Source organism: Eleutherodactylus coqui, chromosome 4 (assembly GCF_035609145.1).
Source record: "Eleutherodactylus coqui strain aEleCoq1 chromosome 4, aEleCoq1.hap1, whole genome shotgun sequence".
Taxonomy (NCBI): Eukaryota; Metazoa; Chordata; class Amphibia; order Anura; family Eleutherodactylidae; genus Eleutherodactylus; species Eleutherodactylus coqui.
The window spans coordinates 247099799-247124509 of record NC_089840.1 but is presented as its reverse complement, the minus strand read 5'-3'; the positions used below and the strand labels follow the sequence as shown (position 1 = coordinate 247124509).

The following is a 24711-nucleotide window of genomic DNA, read 5'->3' as shown; positions in this document are numbered from 1 at the left end:
TCTGGCATCATGCTTTTTTTCTAAATGATGTCCACCATTCAGGTTACAATACAATACTTAAGGCTTTTGGAGGATGTAGCTATATCAATTAGGTCTTGGGTGTTTTTTTCCAACGTGTTATGTGTCTACTGGGAAAAGGGTGTTTTAATATTCAAATTTGTAAAAACAAATTTTAAGTTTAAACCTTAATAGGAGACCTGAACTGGTGATCATTTGATAATCTGTACAATATACTGCAATTCTTCAGTATTGCAGAATTTAGTACTTTTAATAGTAATCAATTATGCTTTGCCGCAGGCAGAGTTTTATAGTCTGAAATATATGGCAGACCTGGATGCCTTCAATAGGCCCACCTTGGCAACTTGCAATCATTTCACAGGAAAGGCCAAGCGGGCCATCTTTTGGCCAGCAGCTTAGATGATGCTCTCAGCCACATCTAGATGGTTAAACGCCAATGAAGGGAGTCACCACTGATGACGTCAGTTGTCGCCTTGGCTCCCGATTCCCCCCCCCCAATCCAGACCTGTTACATTGTGGATTATTAAGGGGTTTCATTGCTCTGGGAAAAATGAAGGCTACTCTAAGAATAAGACTAAGATTGTGGCCCATAGAAACTAATTAAACAGCTTATAAAGGAGGTCCACTTTTTTGCACCCGGTGGAGCATTATATGGCAGAGGTCTACAGCGCTATATTAGGGAGCTAAAGTGCTCAACATGGTCTGAAAACCAAATATGATATGAGATGTGCCATATGTATGAGTTTGTCCAAAGCAGACAGTCATACGGTACTTCCGCTAATGAGCAGGACACAATTTTTTAAATTAACATTATGCCTCTGTGGACCAAAGCTTCTAGGGAGAATATTCGTGATAAGCCATTAGAGAGCATTAGAAAAATTGTGGCATGTTCATCATTCTGATTTAATGAGGGGGAAAAAAAACTGCATGCCCTTCTGTAAATATGTAGGCAAAGAGATCTAGCAGGGGCGTAACTATAGAGGATGCAGGGGATGCGGTTGCACCCGGGCCCAGGAGCCTTAGGGGGCCCCTAAGGCTTCTCTTCTCCATATTGGGAGCCCAGTACTATGAATAAAGCATTATAGTTGGGGGCCCTGTTACAAGTTTTGCATCGGGGCCCAGGAGCTTCAAGTTACGCCTCTGAGATCTAGTATGGATTTATAGACTTATACATGTGCATGAGGACTGGGTTTCTTTTACTAAGGCAAGTCCGTTAACCAAAAGAAAACCACTGATTAAAAAAAGCTCTCATTTAAATGAATGCAAAGAATCTCTGGTATCAGGGGAACTATAAAACCTAATTGGCATCATGAAACGTTCATTTCTTAATCCGGAGATTACCCTTGTCTTGTTTCATTTTATTTAAAAGGGGGAATAGAGGGAGACTACGAGACAAGTATGCGAAAGGATCTACACAATAAGGTGATAATGCATTGGTAGCAAGTTGCATGTGGGCTTTTTACACCGTACAATGAAGACTGCAAGACTGGAGGAGGATGGATCCTGCAGAATTTTCAGTACATGGCACAGTAATACCCCATTGTCAAAAAGCATACAGCGCAAATGTATATGGGTGCAAAGAGAACATTCAATATTTTATAGTGTATAAACACGGTGCTGTAACATCTGAGCGTGTCCAGCTTTCCAACTGGAGACTAAGTATGACCCTAACACATTAGACGGGTTGCTCACTGCGGTCATACCTGTATGCTAGAAGGACCCCTCAATCAGCTGATCAGGTAGTGGCATGCAGTTTAGCCAAAGCCAGTAGTGGATTATAAGGAATCTGTCAGCTGGAACCTGCTGCCCATACTGCAGGCCACATGTTCTAGAGCTGAGCAGATTGATATATAGTTTTATGCGGAAAGGTTCAGTAGAACTAGTATCTTTTTTTCATTTGAAGGCCCATTTACACGCAAAGACAATCTTTCAAACGATTGAAAGATTGACAGTTTTAGCAATCATTTTGCATAAATAGTGGTAATGGACACGAATGTCCATTAACACTTTATCCGCTTCATTTGCATGTAAAAGGGCCTCCAGAGCTGTATGCAGAGCACAGCATGTGGTCTGAGATATGCACATAGCTCATTTGTTCTCGTGTGGGCTGCCTGCAGAATACAACGTAATCTCCAACTCCTCTGCAGAACACAGCATGCGGTCCCTGTTATTTCTCTCTAGCTAAATGATCGATTTTAAGCTCACTTTAAAATCATCATTCAGCTGAAAAGTATACAATGGCAGAGTTTACACGCAACGATTATCGCTCATATGACATCGCCTGAACAAATTTTGAGCAATAATCATTGCGTGTAAATGGGCCTTTACTCTTTCTTCATTCTAAACTCAAGAGGTCCAGTGGGCAGTCCCATCCGTGATTGACAGCTATTTGTGCATGACTGCACACACATAAATAGCTGTCAGTTACTGATAGGACCGCCCACTGGTCCTCTGAGCTTAAAATGAGCTAAGAAATTAACAAAGAATACTCAAGTCAAATGGAAACTTTTCCAAAGTTATATAAATCTATATATCAATCTGCTTCTCACAGTTTGGACCGTATGTTCACACTGATGGGTTCCCTTTGAAAAAGAAATGGGAAATTTAAAAAGGAAGGACTTTTATACTTTTCCTTTCTGAATCAACTTTTGGCTTTGGCTCAAAAAATTGCATTAAGGACTGCAGTGATGCTTTAAAAAAATATAATAATAATAATGCTGTGTGTGAAACCACCCAAAAGGGGTTAAAATCTCACAGAAAAAAAACATGTCTGCTTTCATCATGAAAGAGTAAGAGTAGGAGTGCTCACATGTCATAGGCGTGTTTCTTATGACTCTCGAGCTCAATATGCATCAGATTGCACACAAACACCCGTCCATGGACTGCCTAATCTACTTGGGCAGTGGATGTTGCATGTCCAATTCTTGTCTGTGATACAGATGAAAATGGGACCCATTGTGACCATTTGTCCGTGTGGAACAAGGGCTTGCATGTATAGCTTAATCCAGAGACATAATTTAAAGCTCTTGGGTCTCAATGCAAAATCTGTAACAGGGCCCCCCAACTATAATGCTTTATTCATACTACTAGGCACCCTAAATGGAGTAGATAGGCCTTATGGGCCCCCTATAATAATGCCACTGGCTTAATCTGCTCTAATAGGTCTGTCTGAAATAGACAGCACATGGACCAAGAATATGGCCATATGAATAAGCCCTTACATGTGTTCATGGGTCAAGTCAAGTATTGCAGTTCAGCTCCATTAGGCGGGTATCAGACATTTTGGTATTTTTCAATGTGTTTGTGTATACATTTTTGGGGGGGCGAAAATGGTTTATATTGAAATCGTAAATGCACAGCATACAATGTGTTTTGAGAAGTTTGTGTTTTTTGGAGGGGTGTTATTGGCATAGTAGAAAAAAACAAAAACAAAAAAACCTATCATGACGTTCTTAAAATACATCAAAACAATGGCAAAGAACATGGCAAAGGAAGCCTTGGAGGAGATTTTCCTATTATAAGTGTGGGATAAATGTCTGATTGATGGGGGATACGGTCACTGGGATCCTGAGCGATACTAGAGTCTGCACACCCTGGAAATTCCCATATGAACACAACCCTAATTGGAGCCGTAGTCACACATGCACTTCATGTCTATGGGATGGAGGCAGATTGAGGCATTTAATGGGAGAACCCATTTGAAGCATATAGGACTGAGCTGCAATACTAGATAATCTCTGGTCAGGTGTAGCTCTGTTTCATAGAAAAAAGCAGCCATGTTTTTTCCTGAACCTATAAAACCCTTTAAAATCTGTATGTTCAACTAGTGTTACAAAATCAACAGATATCATTCCAACGCATCACTCAAGTGCTTCACATTCCATCACTATACCAGATGACCTGTATCAAGAGGCTTTTAATAGAAAGTAAAACCAAAAAGTTTAAAGACAGTAAATAGTTTTTACAAAATTAATAACTTTACCATTTAAAACACATTGTATGAAACTTTATTACCATAGCAAAGATTAGTTATTTATCAAAGTTTTGCAAACAATTTCTACTGCACACAGCCTATATAGGTATCTACACACATAGAAAACAAGAAGATTGGCCAGAAGAATGCATTCCTAAATCCATATATACAACATGGAAAAGAAAAAAAATCACTTAGGGCCCCGTATTTGCATTAAATAAAAGGATATCTGATGTATTTTTCTTCATTAAAGTGCAGCCCCAGCTTCTCTGTAATCAATATTTCCTTCAGTTTCGTCTAATTGGCTCCACAAAAAAGTTGCAAAAACATCCGATTGGTGTAGATATTCACAGTTTAGCATTTTATCAAGTTTGCTCGTCTTGGCATAATACACAGGGTTAGTGCCAGTCGAAAGATTGATTAACCATTTGGTAGAACCTGTGATTGTGTTCTCTGAAGTAAGAGTAAAGTTGCTCCAAGACAGTTTCATTGACCACAGGGTGGGGCCGCCCTTTGGACTCATGTAAACACCTCTCTTTCCCGTCACTTCGAATGCAGAAGAATCCCTTGGTTTGGTTAAAGTAAAAGTTTGAAGACACGATTCTCGGAGGGAGGTTGAGGAACCTTTCTACCTTCTGCAGTTCTGTTAGAGGTGTTTTTATTAAAGTATTTCCATCCACTATATGAATCTGATTCAAATTAAAGTATTTCAGCCATCTCTCCATATGCACATCATACAAGCTCCTTTGGATTGCCTTATATTTGGTATTAAGTGCACCATTTTTAATCACTATGCCCTCAAAGGGTTGTACGGGCTTGTGATTTTCAAGTCTGTTGTAGTATACTTGGGTATAATCCGATATGACCCTCTCTGTTGGATCTCTCAGAATAAGAAGCAATTTAATTGAGCTGTTCATGCTATGAATCCTTTCTGGTGCCTGCAGAGATGTGAAATAGCCTGGCGTTTTCTCAATAGTAATTTGATTTTCAAATGAGTATGGCATAAGACTTCTGTACCACTCAATTCCTTTGATGTAATTCTCATCCCAGTCAAAGAAATGTACTTCAGTTGCGGCTACTGCAATGTTGGGGTGAATGTCCAACATCTCCAGTAAAGCTCTGGTCCCACCTTTCCGTACTCCAATAATGATAGTCTGTGGTGTCCGGCGAATTGTACCTGGGGGTGGAGGAGTAGAGAAGAGGAGTTGTTGACTTGTATTATTGATTTCTCCCACTTCTATCTGAAGAGCTTCTGCAAGGGAACTATTTGTAGGAGGTGGGTAGTCGAAAGGAGATGCCTGACACTGGGTCAGTAGGAGGAACACGGAGACCAAATATACGGCCATGTAGAGGGAAAGAGATATCAGTTCAAGGAGATGCAAAGTTTGACTGGTGAGCTCATCCACTCTACAGAATTGGGAGAAGATAGTTGAAGGCAACTGTAGAAACGGTCAAAATTCATCTGTTGAGATATAAAAATGCATGAATTAGAGGATTATTTTTTCCTTAAGATATACAAGTTTACAAAGAATATATTCTAACAATTTCAATACAAGTTCAATATGATAACCATCATAGGAAAGAGTTAAAAGGCTTGTCCAATTCGGATAATCTCATGAGCAACTGGCAAACTGATCGCAGGGTGTCCTACTGCTGAGACCTACAATCTTTGGAGAGACCATGCAATTTGGACATGCGAGGTCCTCAAGAACAGATCCATAAATTTGCCACTGCAGCCAATGACAGAGGTCAGCTCTGTCATTGACTGCAGTGGCAGGTTTACAGGACATCATAGGCTGCCTGCTGCCTGTAAGCAACATGTCACCAGGGAGACCTAGGGCCAGTTAGCCATTATTTTTTGCACATTTTTATACAGAAGCTGTATCGCAAGCTCCCCCTTTAAACCCTTAACTGCATAGTTATGGTAAGTCATTTCATTAAAGATCTCAGACTGCCGTGTGACATCTATATTCACTTAGCTATTTCTAATCTTTAAAGTGGCTGTCTGATTTTAGAAAACCCATTGATAAATAAGTTAGTGGGGAATTCTGAGTTAGAGCGACCCATTCAGGAACCTGATCTTCTAACTAAGAGAGAGTGGCTACACAGAGTCTTCCGTCTAAAGGGAACCAGCAGTAGGACTTCCACAATCAGACACAAACTGGTCTATCCACAAGATAACGGATAAGGTCTTAGGATACCACATTCAATACTAGATTTCACCTGTGTCCATTCCTAGAACTTTGTTGTGCTGTTGCTCAGTTACTCCTTCTAGAAATATATGAATAAAGTTGACACCTAGGTCTTACCACTAGTGTTAAGTGAACCGAACCTGCAGAACTATTTTGGGTAGAACTTTCCTAAAAGCTCAGTTGTGGCTTTTGTCGAACCAAACTTTTAGAAATGGTCTACATGAAACAGGGTTCTTCTGGTTCAGTTGGCTTAATACAAGTCCTGAACTGGTGTATAAAACTAAGAGCCATGGAAGTGTTATACAGGGCTATTATAGCTCTTATACGGTGTTATACACAGTTTTTAGTGAAATTCCAGTCCAGTTTGAACCAATGTGGAGCAGGCGGAACATTTGAAAAACTTGGTTCGACCGATTTACTAAACTTTGGCAAAAAGTTCATGCATAACTAGTTAACAGTTTGGGGGTTTCCATACAGAGTCTGCACCATCCAATCAGTGTACACAATGCCAGCTGTGTAGGGAGTGGGACACATCCATTTGACAAGAAGACTCTAGTTATCAATGTATTCATACATTTCCAGTATGAACAGAGGAACTGCACAACACCAAGATATAAGAAAAGATTCTCCGGAATTGTCACTATATCAAATACAAATATTTCCTAAAATGGACATGTCAGGAGAACAGAGTCTCTTTGAATGCTTTCTGTCAGACTCCACATAGTGCAAGTAATTTTAGGAGTCCCATCAACAGGGCATCCTGTGATCAGCTTATTGTCAGAGGACCCTTCCAAAAAGAAATAAAAGCAAAATTTAATTTCTACTTATTAGGTTGTATTAGAATAAAGAGTTTAAAGCAATTATCACATTATCTTGTATGGGAAATGTGCGGATTTCTCTGCTGTTTTCAACATTAAGGCCCTCTTAGGGTGGGTTTACACTGGACAAATGTCAGGCAAACGATGCCCGACGCTCATCCCCGTGTGTCCTCACTCCCATGCTCCAGCATGGGGGCTAGTAGTGCTGGCTCACTCACAGAGCAGCCAGCAGGGGGCCGGGGAGGCTGCAGGAGATTTTTCTCCTCGCGCTCCCCCACCCGTCTCCATTGATGGCCACTGAGGCCGTTCAGTAGTGAATGGCCGCTATTTACATCGAACAATCAGTGATCAGCTCATAGTCTATCGTTTATGCAGCATAAATGATGGACGATGAACTGATCACTCATCGTTCAGTGTAAATAGTGGCCGTTCAATAATGAACAGCCGCTGTGTTATGTCAATGGAGAGGGGCAGGGGAGCGAGAGGAGAGAAATCTCCGGCAGCCTACCCGCTGAGAGCTAACGATACTAGCTCCCGTGCAGCAGACCGAGAGCTAGTATGTGCGGGGACGAGTGTCGGGCATTGTTTGTCTGACAGTCGTTCAGTCTAAAATGTCCCTAAGGCTGCATTCCCACGAACCTATATCGGCTCGGTTTTCATGCTGAGCTGATATACGTCATTCTCATGTGCAGGGGGTGGAGGATGGAAGAGCCAGGAGCAGGAACTGAGCGCCCACCTCCCCCTCTGCCTCCTCTCCACCCCCTCTGCACTATTTGCAATGAGAGGAGGCGGGACGGGGCGGGGCTAAGTTCTGAGAATTAGCCCCGCCCCCGCCTCTCCATTGCAAATACTGCAGAGGGGCGGAGAGGAGGCAGAGGGGGGGCGGGAGCTCAGTTCCTGCTTCTGGCTCTTCCATTCCCCCCCCCCCCCCCCGCACACGAGGACAACGTATATCGGCTCGGCGTGAAAACCAAGCAGATATACGTTCATAGGAATGCAGCCTTAGATAGAACAATTATCGTGCAAAAAAAACCAAAACCCATTCCAACGAGTGAAAGCAAATGATAATTGCTCAGCCTAAAGGCACACCAACGACCAGAAGAACGAGAATTGTTCACTTTTCGTTCAGTCTAAATAGCGATCATTCATTTGTTCTCATTCACTTACACAGTGAATGAATGATTGACTGAATTATTTCTCGTTTGGACAAGCCAACAATGTATCTGCCTGTGTAAAATAGGCGAATTCTGACATCATTCGCTTAACAATCATCATTTGGTGTAAACTGATCCTTAAACCATTCTCCAAAGCTTCAGGCATTCATTTTCAATATAATTCATTGTCACTTTAAGAAAACCCAGTAGGACTTTTCGACTTAAAAAAAAATGTATCTCAACTTCAAGCTAAAATTTAGCTCTTGCAAAATGAGATTGTTTTTCATGGCTTCAGAGGATTGCTGACCACCCTGTACAATTTCAAATGGGTGTCACAGCCAGACAAAAGTTAATTACCTAAATGAGACTATTGGCCGTCTTCTAATTATTTTGTAGAAGGTGATTGATGGCCAACTGTTAAAGTCTAAAATAAGACATTTCTCCACTCCAAAAATGTTATTGATTACTATAATTTTGGTAAGACTTGATGTGTTAATGAGCAGCTGGCAATTAGATTGCTTATAAAAAAAAAAAAAAAAAAAGAAGTACGTACATGTCAAGAGTTTTCCAGCCGAAAGCTGAATGTGGATAATACATAGTAGAACAAATGTTTAACATAGACACAAGGGGCATCACTATTGGGGCCCCAAAAAGTCTATATTAGAGTTGAGCGAACATACTCTGCCGAGCTTGATGCTCGTTCGAGTATTAGCGTACTCGATGGTGCTTATTACTCGAACGAGCATCAAGTAGTGTTAGACCCCGCCCCAGTTTTTGGCTCCTCCCCACTGAGACGTGCCTGTTTTGGCCCCTCCCTGCCGCGATGCAGCGTGCGCGATTAGCAATTTTTTTGTCTGGCAGGAGGGAGAGGGGGAAAGAGACGAACCTAGGAAAAAAAAAAAAGCTCGGGAAATGACGTCCCACATACAAAATTGCTCTAGTCTCCCATTGTAATCAATGGGGTTCGTTACTCGGGTAGAGCTCTCGAATTTTACGAAAAGCTCGACTCGAATAACGCAGACTCAAGCATTTGGGTACTCGCTCATCTCTAGTCTATATCCCTTGTAAGACCACTAAGCTTATCATGGGTGGGTATTCCATTACACATTTTTATTTTCTATTGCAAGTTACCCCCTATGTGTACAATATTCCTTATTACATAAATTTTGGCTAAAAACCTCTACTTCAGCAGCGGAAGGGTTCAATTTCTTCTTTGGACTTTGAAAAAGTGGATACTACTGGCTTGGTTTTATTCAGACTGAGTCAGCCATCACTTGTCAAAGCCTCTTACTTTCAAGACGGAAACTATCTATTTTTTACTTCACATAAAATTTTCCTCAACTTCGCTGTCTGTCAATCAAAACGATGAACTTTGAGACAACAGCTATTTGAGATGCAGAAACAAAGATTCAGCACATACGCTGCACCGCGCTGCACTACATTGTCACTCTTATTCTCTAAACCTGAAGATTTGTTTCTAAAACTTTTTGCTTGTTCTGTTTTTGTATTTAAACTTTGACAGCTAATTGGCCCTACTCACGTATATTTCAAGCCCTTCCCTGAAAATCACTGCGGGGGTTGCCTGCAGCCCATTGCTTCCAATGGGGCCAGCTGCAGCACCAGCTACATTGAAAGCAATGGGAGAATATCGCGATCCTCTGCCAAAGCTGTGGCAGAGGATTCCTTCATCCCTGCGGGGAGTCCCCTTGTCACTGAACACTGTGACAGTGCAGTCACTGTGTTCAGTGATGAGGGGACTCCCGCAGGGATATTTTACACGCAGCACGGACCTTGACGCTGCATGCCGGTCCTATATTTTGCAGGTGCAAAGATTTTGCACCTGTAAAAGACGGACATGTGAACACATCATAGGAAACCAATGAATGTAGGCCTTAAATGCAATGCATATTATAACTGGGGATCATTACAAGAATAAAGCAGTGTATTTAAATTGCAGCACTCGGGTCCCACTTTTACGTGGTGCGATGGTCGTCTGTAATTGGCCTTTTGAGCGATTACTCAGACGATTGTTAGCCTGTTTAAAAGCACCCTAAGGGTACATTCACTCAGTGGAAATGGGGACAAATTTTCCGCTGCGTAAGTCTGTGCCAGCCAGCCCTCCCCACTCTAAGAAAAAAAAAAGGTCAAAATCCATGTCATTGGTACAGATTTTGACATGGTTTTTGCTGTGGATGCACAGCAGATTTCACTCTTTCAACTGAAGGGGTGAAATCTAATGAGGATCCACATCAAACGCTTCAAAATCTACAGATTTTGACTTTTTGTCGCAATTTTGTTGTGGATTTTCTGTTGTGGAATATCTGCACCATTTCCACTATGTGTGAATATACTCTTATTTTGTAGACCATTGCATTTTGTCTGAAAGTGCATATCCTCATATCCCAGTGCTATGCAAGTAAAATGGTTGACCAATTGATGGCCAAGTCAAATGAAGCATATCAAACAAGAACCTGTCAAAGTAGTAATGACCACTTGTCCGTCTGTGAGTTACATACTCTACCCCTGATCACATGACGGTGACATCACCACAAGTCCTTCAATATTTTGACCAACTCAACAGTCAACACAGGTCCTCCAGTGAGTTACATGTGATGTCATTCACTATATTATAAGTGGTGCAACCACCAGAAACCCTTACTATAAATAATACTAATAACTAGTATAATATATATGATGTTAAGGGGACCCCAGTCGTTGTGCAGGACACCCCTTGCCAGAGTAATTGTTCATTGTTGGCATGCAAATGAATGGGCGATTGACCCAAGGGTCATTAAAATGGTGAGGCATAATCAGACACCAGGTATTTCGATCATGCTTAGCAAAACCTTGTACAACAGGAGCACATATTGATTTGTCTATGTTGCTTATCTTCAGTCTACACTGCTGACCTCTTGTAAAGGCTTCAATAATGAAAAAGTTGCAATGAAAGGAATCCTCTCTTCCTGTGGAGTATCATTCTGGTCTTTATGGAACTGCTGCCCCATAAAGTACATCAATATATAACGCTAGCATCAGTTTGAGTCCCATGGAAGTTGCTAGTATCCATCAGATGATTACCCCAATCCAGATCTATTTTATCAATTAATCTAAAAACACAAAAATTGAGCAAGATTTTACATTAACCCTTTCTAATCCACTGTCTGACCTCTGAAGACATTATGATTTAAGGCTGTACAGCTCTGATGTTGGAAGACATCCGTTGGGGTTCTCTTACTGTATATTGCCAGCCTCTCTGCTGTCGGAGCCTATCCAACGTGTCACCTCATGCAGTACTGGCTTTAGCCAGCATATAGCGCCGTTTTATAACGGAAGAAAAAGAGTAAGCCCTCTAGGAAAACCGGAATACATTTGCATTAACCCTTTCCAATCCAATTTGTAAGTTTTTGAAAGTCTATTCAAGATGTGCATTTTATTTTCGTTTCTGCAATCTCTCTATAAAAGGTCTTTCTAGAACTTTGTGTGTGCTGCAACAGGGTTGAACTAACTAGTGATTTAAAGTAACGATTTAGCTAAACCTTTAGTATTTTTGGACAATGACCCGAGAGTCTCGAATGCCAAAGCAAAGAACTGTGTAGACAACAGCCAGCAAGAATGTGCCATGTAATAATATTTTAGCCTCTTGCAGACATGCTGAAGTGCTGTTAAGTACTCGGGCTGTAACATTCCAGATCGCTTTGAATGTTCCATTCAAAAATAGGTGACACCTCCTGACCTCATTTCTCATCAGGGCACTATATACCGAGTGCCCTTGACAACTAGGGAGGAATAGGCGGACAGCTTTTATTCTGCTAAATTCTAGCTGACAGGTCCCATGCAAGCAGCTTGGTGACAAACACTTACAGCCCACACGTCCATACATCTCCTATGCAAAATGTGTCTAGTACATTTCCAGGGGATTTTTTTTTGGAATGATGTTAATAGGTGCAGTTTTCAAAACTAGTGTGCAATGTGCAATTTCTTCTAGAGATATGGAATGTGTGACAGCAGACTGACAAGTCAACATAGACATCGGCAACTTTGTAATCTTCCAGAACACCACCAGCCTGAAAGATACTAAAGGTTATGGAGTCTTTGTTAAGTTTCCTACCCAGGAAACATTTTGTAGCATGGACATATGCCCCATAGAATGGGTATTGAGAAATCAAAAATTTGTAGGTCACCTATGGAGCTGATGGATAGAGATGCATGAACAAAAAGGGGAAAGCTGAATCCTTTATCGATTACTACATGTTGCAGTACTGAACTACCATAGCATTGTTAACAGGCATAAAGCATTAGGTCAGTGGGCGAGAAAATTGTGCATGATGTGCCTTTGCAAGACTCACAAATATGGACCCCATTCTTTTGAATGGCCTCATAAACGTTTCCACGGTGCAAGAAGCAAATTGCGGGATGTCCCATCTTTGGGCGTGTCATTGTATCTCATCCCCATTGTTTTCAACAGGGCTGTTGGCAGCCTTGCACCACGTACTAGGTGCATGCAAGTACGATGCAAAGTCTTCCATTGAAACCTCCCCAAAGTGATGCAAGACATTTTTGACACAAATGTTGGCAAGCAAGATATCGAGCTGTGATTCACGGCCCAGTATCATATTGCCCGTGTGAAGTTAGCTTTAAAAGGGAAAGCAACAAGAAAACAGGGATCACAATGTCAAAAAGAAAGCAAATACAAAACAGGAAGAAGGTAGAAAAGTGGATGCCAAGACAGGTCAAAGGGAAATGGATATTTGATTTCTCTATGGCGGGTGTATTTTGTTAGTGAACTTGTAGAGATACTGGGGCCTATATAAAGACCTCTGGATAACAGAATTCTGGCATCCAAGAGTTATCGTGGCTTTTGGGGCTTGTATGCCATGTCCTGCAACTTTTTCAAAAAGTCAGTAGGGCCCGGCTGCACACAGCCCACTACTTTTACTTTAATCTACTCCCAAATTAACCACATACAACACAGTTTTCTGCTTGTCGAGTGGCTTTCCATGGTTCAACCAGTCTTGGTACATTCTTGATACTATGGCTCGGTAACAGCCATCAAGCGCGGCTGTTTCCAAAATACTGACCCCAATCTGTCCATGACCATATTACTTAAGTCCCTATTGTTACCCATGACTGCCAAATGTTGCCTTCTGCTGCAGAGAGGAGAGGTTAGCACATTATCTGAGAGCAAACTAACGTGGCCATCACACAGTAATGCATTACTGATCACAAGAGATCACGTGCCAACTCTTCCCAATGCAGTGATAGTACAGAATACAAAAAGTGTACAATAAACCAGATCTGCTGGGAGGCCATAAGGACTGGAGATTTCTTCATTCACTTATGCAGTTCCAGCCTTTTCTGTTCTACTGTACAGAGATAATCATTCACACGAATCGCTGAACCCAATTGGGCTTACAGTCTAACTTACCAACTCAAAGCACAAACTAAGGCCGGGTTCACAAGAGCATATATGCAGTTACACATGCCTCAGCGCAACTTTTTATGCACACTGAACAAGGCTTTTTTTGCGCGCATATCAGCGTATTGTTTGGTACTTTTTCTGCCCGCAAGGCATGTTCATTTGTGCACATTAAGACTAATTGTTGCATCTGAGTTCCAAATGTGTTCCTGTTCCAGCTGAATTACGTAGCGTTTCATGCATCTTGCATATTATTTGGGAATTGGGGCACTCCTCGTTGACTTCTATGGAGGCCTTTGGTGCGGAAATACACAAAAAAATAGGGCATGCTGTATTTTTTGTTTTGCATGTCCAAAATGAGTGCAAAATATGGAAATCAATGGGTTCTATTCTCTGCGTATTGCGTGCGCAAATATGCCCTTGTAAAGCCATCCCAAGGCCAATGGCCTGGGAGACAAGTCAGTATATTTTTGAATTGTGGAGGAGGAAGAACCATCGCAAACACAGCAACAGTCTTCATGCAGACGTTTCTCTTGGTTGGATTCAAACCAACGATACAAGTTCTAACAAGCCGATAGTGCCAACACTACTGTGCCACCATGCTGACCCATAATTCTTGCAGAGTTACCATTGTAGTGGTGTAACACCTAAAATCATCCAACCTTATGAAAATCAATGTTAAAACTGTACCGATTGGCAGTAAAACCCCATGTTGGCACAGTTGGCGCTACACGGGAACTCATCTTTAAAAATGTAGTCCTAAAAATATAAACCAACATCTTCGCAGGAACTATGTCAACAATTCTTAAACCACAATGTAAACTGAATGAATGTAAATCTATAAATATAAAAGCTGATTAACTTTCCAAATGTTTGTATCTCTTCATCACTTATTTGCATGTAAATATGAGCTATTTTGCATAGATAAAATCTACAACTGACATTTGCATTCATAATCAAGTGCATCAACTATTTATAACTCAGGATTTATTAATATTTAAAGGAAAAACATGGTACATTCATCTGCCGAGCCAGAATTAACTTTGTTTGCATTCATCTCAGCCAGAACCCTTTTCCGCACTCAAAGCATTTAGGAAATGCAGGGTACTAGCAATAGTCACTTCCTCAGGGCACTGGAAACCTTATGCTCAGATGTCTAATCAGTCATGGAAGCCAAAAGTATATAACATTTACTAAATCATTAAAACCTTTGACTAATTTAATTACTATTGAGGTTTATTTGGACTTTATGATGAATGAGAATATTGGCTGTAATTAACTACGGACATTACTGAAACACAAGTTGCCACCACCTTACTTAACCTTTCCCAATCCAATTTTGGATTCAGGGTTTCGTAAAAGGCTTTCTTTTTTTGCTGTTATACAACGATGCCATCTGCTGGCTAAAGCCAGTGTGTGTGCACCAGAGAGGCTCTGACAGCGGAGTGGCTGGCAATAGACGGTAAGAATACCCTGTCGGACATCTTTTGACATTGGAGCTGTACAACCTTCAATCAGAATGTAGGAAGATGTCAGACAGTGGATTGGAAAGGGTTAAAGGGGTTGTTCAGAAAACAATTTGTATGATCCATATAGAGAAGAGGTATTCAAAGTTTGATTGGTGGGGGTCTAACTGCTGAGACCCCTATCGATCCCAAGAATAGGGGTCCCATGTCCCTGTCCTCAGTGCAAGCTTGCTGCAGCCCCCACAGTGATGTCAGATTGATTGAAGAACCCGTCACGCATGCACAGTGCTGTTTCATTCATATCAATGGGGATGGCCTAAATAGTCGAGTACAAGTGCTCAGCTATCTTCAGCAGTTCCATTGCAGATGAATAGAGGGGCACCACACATTTGCGACCATCACTCTGTTTAATCCCCCCCCCCCCCCCCATACTGTGTAGGAGCGTCTAGTGAAGATGAGGGGAAACAAGGGTCTCCTATTCTCAGGATTCATGGGGGTCTGAGCAGGGGCGTAACTATAGAGGATGCAGGGGATGCAGTTGCACCCGGGCCCAGGAGCCTTGGGGGGCCCATAAGGCCTCTCTCCTCCATATAGGGAGCCCAGTACTATGAATAAAGCATTATAGTTGGGGGCCCTGTTACAGGTTGTACATTGGGGCCCAGGAGCTTCAAGTTACACCTCTTGGTCTGAGTGTTGATTCCCACCAAACAGATCACCCATCCTGTAGGTATACAATAAAAGGTCTTTACCATGCATGTACACCCATGTACAGAAAGGCATATCAAAGAGGTTTAACCCCCTTACAACTCCATACAAGTTCTACATAGCTGTAACATGGCACCCAAAGTAGTTTAGAATAGCTTCTTAGCAAGAGTGCCTCAGCAATAGTGGGCTTTATGGAGGGGCCATACTATATCAGACAATGATCATTGCCCTGTAAAATGGATTGTCCCATCAAGATTGGCAAGTATGCTGTTACAGAGATAGAAAAGAGGTAGAGTTTGTTTCGGGTCATTCCTGGGGTACAGATTAGAGATGAGCGAACACCAAAATGTTCGGGTGTTCGTTATTCGGAACGAACTTCCCGTGATGCTCGAGGGTTCGTTTCGAACAACGAACCCCATTGAAGTCAATGGGCGACCAGAACATTTTTGTATTTCGCCGATGCTCGCTAAGGTTTTCATGTGTGAAAATCTGGGCAATTCAAGAAAGTGATGGGAATGACACAGAAACGGATAGGGCAGGCGAGGGGCTACGTGTTGGGCTGCATCTCAAGTTCACAGGTCCCACTATTAAGCCACAATACCGGCAAGAGTGGGCCCCCCCCCCTCCCAACAACTTTTACTTCTGAAAAGCCCTCATTAGCATGGCATACCTTTGCTAAGCACCACACTACCTCCAACAAAGCACAATCACTGCCTGCATGACACTCCACTGACACTTCTCCTGGGTTACATGCTGCCCAACCGCCCCCCTCCCCCCCCACAGCGCACACCAAAGTGTCCCTGGGCAGCCTTCAGCTGCCCTCATGCCACACCACGCTCATGTCTATTTAGAATTGCGTCTGCCATGACGAGGGACCGCAGGCACACACTGCAGAGGTTGGCACGGCTAGGCAGCGACCCTCTTTAAAAGTGGCGGAGCGATAGCCCACAATGCTGTACAGAAGCAATGAGAAATAGAATCCTGTGCCACCGCCATCAGGAGCTGCACACGTGGGCATAGCAATGGGGAACCTATGTGCCACACACTATTCATTCTGTCTGCATGCCCCAGTCAGACCGGGCTTTTTAATTCATAGACACAGGCAGGTACAACTCCCTATTGTGAAGTCCCTGTCGACCCACAGCATGGGTGGCTCCCTGGAACCCACCGGCGGTACACAGAAATATCCCATTGCATTGCCCAACACAGCTGAGGTAGTAATGTCGTGCTTAATGCAGGTGGGCTTCGGCCCACACTGCATGCCCCAGTCTGACTGGGGTTCTTTATAAGTGTACAGATGTAGTAAAAAGTCCGTGTGCACCTACAGCATGGGTGGGTGCCAGGAAGCCACCGGCGTTACATAGAAATATCCCATTGCATTGCCCAACACAGCTGAGGTAGTAATGTCGTGCGTAATACAGGTGGGCTTCGGCCCACACTGCATGGCCCAGTCAGACGGGTTCTTTAGAAGTGTACAGATGTATTAAAAACTCAGTGTGCACCTACAGCATGGGTGGCTCCCTGGAACCCACCGGCGGTACATAAAAATATCCCATTGCATTGCCCAACACAGCTGAGGTAACGTCAGCTGTAATGCAGGTGGGCTAAAAATTAATTTGATTACACTGTAGGCGAGGGCCCACAAAAATTGCTGTATCAACAGTACTAATGTACATCCCAAAAATTGGCCATGGCCAGCCAAGAGGGCAGGTGAAACCCATTAATCGCTTTGGTTAATGTGGCTTAAGTGGTAACTAGGCCTGGAGGCAGCCCAGTGTAACGAAAAATTGGTTCAAGTTAAAGTTCCAATGCTTTTAAGCGCATTGAAACTTATAAAAATTGTTCAGAAAAATTATTTGAGTGAGCCTTGTGGCCCTAAGAAAAATTGCCCGTTCAGCGTGATTACGTGAGGTTTCAGGAGGAGGAGCAGGAGGAGGAGGAGGAGGAATATTAGACACAGATTGATGAAGCAGAAATGTCCCCGTTTTGGATGGTGAGAGAGAACGTAGCTTCCATCCGCGGGTGCAGCCTACGTATTGCTTACGTATCGCTGCTGTCCGCTGGTGGAGAACAGAAGTCTGGGGAAATCCAGCCTTTGTTCATCTTGATGAGTGTTAGCCTGTCGGCACTGTCGGTTGACAAGCGGCTACGCTTATCTGTGATGATTCCCCCAGCCGCACTAAACACCCTCTCCGACAAGACGCTAGCCGCAGGACAAGCAAGCACCTCCAGGGCATACAGCGCTAGTTCAGGCCACATGTCCAGCTTCGACACCCAGTAGTTGTAGGGGGCAGAGGCGTCACCAAGGATGGTCGTGCGATCCGCTACGTACTCCCTCACCATCCTTTTACAGTGCTCCCGCCGACTCAGCCGTGACTGGGGAGCGGTGACACAGTCTTGGTGGGGAGCCATAAAGCTGGCCAGGCCCTTAAAGACTGTTGCACTGCCTGGGATGTACATGCTGCTCGATCTACGCACATCCCCTGCTACCTTGCCCTCGGTACTGCGCCTTCTGCCACTAGCGCTGTCGGCTGGGAATTTGACCATCAGCTTGTCCGCAAGGGTCCTGTGGTATAGCAACACTCTCGAACCCCTTTCCTCTTCGGGAATCAGAGTGGGCAGGTTCTCCTTATACCGTGGATCGAGCAGTGTGTACACCCAGTAATCCGTCGTGGCCAGAATGCGTGCAACGCGAGGGTCACGAGAAAGGCATCCTAACATGAAGTCAGCCATGTGTGCCAGGGTACCAGTACGCAACACATGGCTGTCCTCACTAGGAAGATCACTTTCAGGATCCTCCTCCTCCTCCTCCTCAGGCCATACACGCTGAAAGGATGACAGGCAATCAGCCGGTGTACCGTCAGCAGCGGCCCAAGCTGTCTCTTCCCCCTCCTCCTCATCCTCCTCATGCTCCTCCTCCTCCTCCTGTATGCGCTGAGAAATAGACAGGAGGGTGCCCTGACTATCCAGCGGCATACTGTCTTCCCCCGCCCCCGTTTCCGAGCGCAAAGCAGCTGCCTTTATGGTTTGCAGGGAATTTCTCAAGATGCATAGCAGAGGAATGGTGACGCTAATGATTGTAGCATCGCCGCTCACCACCTGGGTAGACTCCTCAAAATTACCAAGGACATGGCAGATGTCTGCCAACCAGGCCCACTCTTCTGAAAGGAATTGAGGAGGCTGACTCCCACTGCGCCGCCCATGTTGGAGTTGGTATTCGACTATAGCTCTACGTTGTTCATAGAGCCTGGCCAACATGTGGAGCGTAGAGTTCCACCGTGTGGGCACGTCGCACAGCAGTCGGTGCACTGGCAGCTTAAAGTGATGTTGCAGGGTGCGCAGGGTGGCAGCGTCCGTGTGGGACTTGCGGAAATGTGCGCAGAGCCGGCGCGCCTTTCCGAGCAGGTCTGACAAGCGTGGGTAGCTTTTCAGAAAGCGCTGAACCACCAAATTAAAGACGTGGGCCAGGCATGGCACGTGCGTGAGGCTGCCAAGCTGCAGAGCCGCCACCAGGTTACGCCCGTTGTCACACACGACCATGCCCGGTTGGAGGCTCAGCGGCGCAAGCCAGCGGTCGGTCTGCTGTGTCAGACCCTGCAGCAGTTCGTGGGCCGTGTGCCTCTTATCGCCTAAGCTGAGTAGTTTCAGCACGGCCTGCTGACGCTTGCCCACCGCTGTGCTGCCACACCGCGCGACACCGACTGCTGGCGACATGCTGCTGCTAACACATCTTGATTGCGAGACAGAGGAGGAGGAGGAGGAGGAGGAGGGTGCTTTAGTGGAGGAAGCATACACCTCCGCAGATACCACCACCGAGCTGGGGCCCGCAATTCTGGGGGTGGGTAGGACGTGAGCGGTCCCAGGCTCTGACTCTGTCCCAGCCTCCACTAAATTCACCCAATGTGCCGTCAGGGAGATGTAGTGGCCCTGCCCGCCTGTGCTTGTCCACGTGTCCGTAGTTAAGTGGACCGTGGCAGTAACCGCGTTGGTGAGGGCGCGCACAATGTTGCGGGAGACGTGGTCGTGCAGGGCTGGGACGGCACATCGGGAAAAGTAGTGGCGACTGGGAACTGAGTAGCGCGGGGCCGCCGCCTCCATGATACTTTTGAAGGACTCAGTTTCCACAACCCTATACGGCAGCATCTCAAGGCTGATGAATTTTGCTATGCGGACGGTTAACGTTTGAGCGTGCGGGTGCGTGGCGGCGTACTTGCGCTCGAACACTTGCGCAAGCGACGGCTGAACGGTGCGCTGAACTACACTGCTGGATGGGGCCGAGGACAGCGGAGATGAGGGTGTGGGTGCAGGCCATGAGGCGGTAGTGCCTGTGTCCTGAGAGGGGGGTTGCATCTCAGTGGCAGGTTGGGGCACAGGGGGAGAGGCAGGGGTGCAAACCGGAGGCGGTGAACGGCCTTCGTCCCACCTTGTGGGGTGCTTGGCCATCATATGTCTGCGCATGGTGGTGGTGGTGAGGCTGTTGGTGTTGGCTCCCCGGCTGAGCTTTGCGCAACAAAGGTTGCACACCACTGTTCGTCGGTCGTCAGGCGTCTCTGTGAAAAACTGCCAGACCTTAGAGCACCTCGGCCTCTGCAGGGTGGCATGGCGCGAGGGTGCGCTTTGGGAAACACTTGGTGGATTATTCGGTCTGGCCCTGCCTCTACCCCTGGCCCTGGCCACCGCACTGCCTCTTGCAACCTGCCCTGCTGATGCCCTTGACTCCCCCTCTGAAGACCTGTCCTCCTGAGTAAGCGTTGCACACCAGGTGGGGTCAGTCACCTCATCGTCCTGCTGCTCTTCCTCCGAATCCTCTGTGCGCTGCTCCCTTGGACTTACTGCCCTTACTACTACCTCACTGCAAGACAACTGTGTCTGATCGTCATCATCCTCCTCACCCACAGAAAGTTGTTGAGACAGTTGGCGGAAGTCCCCAGCCTCTTCCCTCGGACCCCGGGAACTTTCGAATGGTTGGGCATCAGTGACGATAAACTCCTCTGGTGGGAGAGGAACCGCTGCTGCCCAATCTAAGCAGGGGCCCGAGAACAGTTCCTGGGAGTGTTCCCGCTCCTGAGCAGGTGTCATTGTAGTGGAGTGAGGAGGCTGGGAGGAAGGAGGAGCAGCAGACAGAGGATTCGGATTTGCAGCAGTGGACGGCGCAGAACTGCGTGTTGACGATAGGTTGCTCGAAGCACTTTCTGCCATCCAGGACAGGACCTGCTCACACTGCTCATTTTCTAATAACCGTCTCCCGCGTGGACCCATTAATTGGGCGATGAATGTGGGGACGCCAGAAACGTGCCTCTCTCCTAATCGCGCAGCAGTCGGCTGCGACACACCGGGATCAGGAGCTCGGCCTGTGCCCACACCCTGACTTGGCCCTCCGCGTCCTCGGCCGCGTCCACGTCCTCTAGGCCTACCCCTACCCCTCAGCATGCTGTATTACCAGTGATTTGATTTCACAGGCAGGAAATAAATTGGCGCAAGACTGCAGGCCAAATATAATTTTTTCCCTTTTTGGAAAACGAAAGGCCCCACTGCCTCTAGTGAATGAATAATCTAAGTTTAATAACTGTGCTGTGTCCCTGCTAATGTGTCACAGAACGTGAGGGTAGCAGAGTTATTATAACTCTGGCAGAGCAGGTATTTTTTTTCCCAATTAAGGAAAGCAAATGGCGAAGCCAGCAGTAAAGCGTAGCTGGGTGCGTCTGATTTAGCAATGTTGTTCAAGCAGCTCACACGTGTCCACCGCCCTTAGGACGGACAGAGGCTGGACAAATAGATTTGTTTTCAGTTTTTTTCCACCAAAAGGCAGCACTGCGTATATTCAATGAACATGAGAAGTTTAATAACTGTGCTGTGTCCCTGCTTATGTGTCACAGAACGTGAGGGTAGCAGAGTTATTATAACTCTGGCAGAGCAGGTATTTTTTTTCCCAATTAAGGAAAGCAAATGGCGAAGCCAGCAGTAAAGCGTAGCTGGGTGCGTCTGATTTAGCAATGTTGTTCAAGCAGCTCACACGTGTCCACCGCCCTTAGGACGGACAGAGGCTGGACAAATAGATTTGTTTTCAGTTTTTTTCCACCAAAAGGCAGCACTGCGTATATTCAATGAACATGAGAAGTTTAATAACTGTGCTGTGTCCCTGCTTATGTGTCACAGAACGTGAGGGTAGCAGAGTTATTATAACTCTGGCAGAGCAGGTATTTTTTTTCCCAATTAAGGAAAGCAAATGGCGAAGCCAGCAGTAAAGCGTAGCTGGGTGCGTCTGATTTAGCAATGTTGTTCAAGCAGCTCACACGTGTCCACCGCCCTTAGGACGGACAGAGGCTGGACAAATAGATTTGTTTTCAGTTTTTTTCCACCAAAAGGCAGCACTGCGTATATTCTATGAATAATAACTGTGTTGTGGCCCTGCCTATACAATTCTTTCCCTGCAGTATCAATGGAGGGTGCAATGGTCTGCAGAGGCGATTTTGAGAAGCAAAAAAAAATGCAGCACAGCTAACAGCAGCCTGGACAGTACTGCACACGGATAAATATGGCCCTAGAAAGGACCGTTCAGGTTCTTGAAGGCTACACTCACTCCTAACACTCTCCCTGCCTATGCAGCACTTCTGTCCCTAATGCCAGGTGCAATGGTCTGCAGAGGCGATTTTGAGAAAAAAAAATTTGCCACTGCTAACAGCAGCCAACACACAGCTATCAGTGGCCCTAATAAGGACCTTTGGGGGGTCTTGAAGCCTACACTAACTACCAATTCTTTCCCTACAGCAGCTCCGGTACAAACAGCACTGTCCCTCATCTAACTCACACCGCATCTGAGGCGAACCGCGGGAGGGGCCGACTTTTATGTTCGGGTGACACCTGATCTCCCCAGCCACTCACAGCAGGGGGGTGGTATAGGGCTTGAACGTCACAGGGGGAAGTTGTAATGCCTTCCCTGTCTTTCAATTGGCCAGAAAAGCGCGCTAACGTCTCAGGGAAGGAAGTGAAAGTAACCAGAACACCGCATGGTGTTCGTTACGAATAACGAACATCCCGAACACCCTAATATTCGCACGAATATCAAGCTCGGACGAACGCGTTCGCTCATCTCTAGTACAGATATAATATCCCAAATGTGGCATTCTAAAGGTTGGTAAGCATCTAAAGGCCCCTTCGACCTTTACATTTATAGTATATTTCCATTGTTCAGCATGCTCTTCTGAGTCAAACAAAATGATACCGGATTCAGTACATGCCAGACACAAGTGGTGCTGTATTCACCACGTTGACTATAATGGGGTACATCCAGGTTCGGCATGCCATCTGACATTTTCCTAGACGTAAGAATACGCAATGCTACACTATTTCATCAGAAATTGTATGCCAGATATGAGTCATAAGATCCGAATGGAGCCTCCATCATAGATAAAAACATGGCCTGACAGTAGAAATGTTATATTAGTCATTGTACTGGGTGTTATTTCAAAAGGGTTATCCAACCTTGTAAAATTGATGACCTATCCTCCGGATAAGCCATCATTATCTGATGGACAGGGGGCCTGCCTCTTGGGATCCATGTTGTCCAGCTGATTGAAGCCGAGGTGGTGCTTGTATGAGTGCTGTGGCCTCTTCAATGTTTATAGCAGAGCATGATCACACTCACACTACAGAACATTATGAGAACTACAAGCTTTTTCCATTGAAGTGAATAGGACAAGTCTGTAGTCCTCAGAATGGCCGCTATACATAACAGAGTTCTGGAGTTCCACCATGATTTTGCTTGTATGTAATCATTAAAGAGGCCATGGCTGATCAGTGGGGATCCCGGGCGGCAGAGCTCCACCAATCAGATGTTGATGGCCTGTACTGAGGATAGGTCATAAGCTTTACAAGGTTGTATAACCCCTTCTATTTTACCCTGCCAAAGAGTCGTAGAGCGCCCAATGGGATGGAAATTCAACAAAGCACCTTTTATGTAATACCTACTCCCGATGGAGAAAAGCACCACAAATATTGTATGATATATAGGGGGGAAAAAAACAGACCAATGATGAGAAGCCAGATGGGATCAGATATTTGGTACGATATTCCACAGAAATGGTATTTTTAGACCTCATTAGAATCTCAGTATCCTAAAAACTGCAGATAATTTGCCGTCACATGACTGGCACAAGGATGCGGTGAAAGATTTTATGTACTAATAACAAGCTCAGCACTAATTAGTAAGGCAGCTTTATATGGTGTAACGGATGCTGGATTGCAGATCATTACAAGTACTGCAGGTGCAGACGGAGTGCTTGGTGAGAGGTTTCGGCGCTTCAGGTCTGCAGAGAGAATCGTATAGAAAATGTCAGCTTGTAGAATCCCTCATCTGTTACTTAAGGAAGGTTAGATTTTCAATTTCAGTAGGTCATGAAAAGGTTTCCTGACAAGTGAATAGAAAGGGTGACCGACAAGATGGAGTGGTTGTTGGTATGAGGGCACATGATCACAACAAGGAAGCAAAAGTTTCCTCTCACGAGGAAGAAAAGAACAAATTTGTACAGTATATTTTTTTCAGCTGTTTTTACCAATGTATCTATTGTAGAGCATTTAGCAATACGAACTACACAGGAGTCCCCTTTGTATTCATTTTAAAGGTCTTTCTTAAAACGTTTAACTAGACAAATTACGCTTCAATAGCCGGCAAGCTACACAACCATTAATGACTACGACCATCTTCCTTTTTTGTGCTACTAGCTCCTCTGGCCTGCTGGAGTCTAGAGGTATTAGTGGCAGAAAGGTACCACCAGCCCAACATCTTTATTTTAAAAGTCTTCATTCACATATAGGTTATGAGTTTATATCAAAGAGTGCAGTTAGCGTTTTCCTCACTTTTGACAGTAAATAATAGCACAGCATTGACAGACCTCATGATAAGTCTGTCAGTCCCTATTTAGATTCATCATACGTTATAAACGGAGGCATATACTTGAAGATTTAACATT

The 24711-nt window shown here is 44.8% G+C and overlaps 1 protein-coding gene across 1 annotated transcript in view; it reads right to left on the bottom strand.

The window, feature by feature from the left end:
- Positions 1–4053: 4053 nt before the first annotated feature.
- LOC136624914 (heparan sulfate glucosamine 3-O-sulfotransferase 1-like) overlaps positions 4054–24711 on the bottom strand; it is a 145334-nt gene continuing 124676 nt past the window's right edge. The window contains exon 2 of the mRNA XM_066598829.1: positions 4054–5453. Within this exon, the coding sequence (XP_066454926.1) occupies positions 4390–5337 (948 nt within the window). The 5' untranslated portion in view covers positions 5338–5453 and the 3' untranslated portion in view covers positions 4054–4389. The remainder of the gene's footprint in view (positions 5454–24711) is intronic.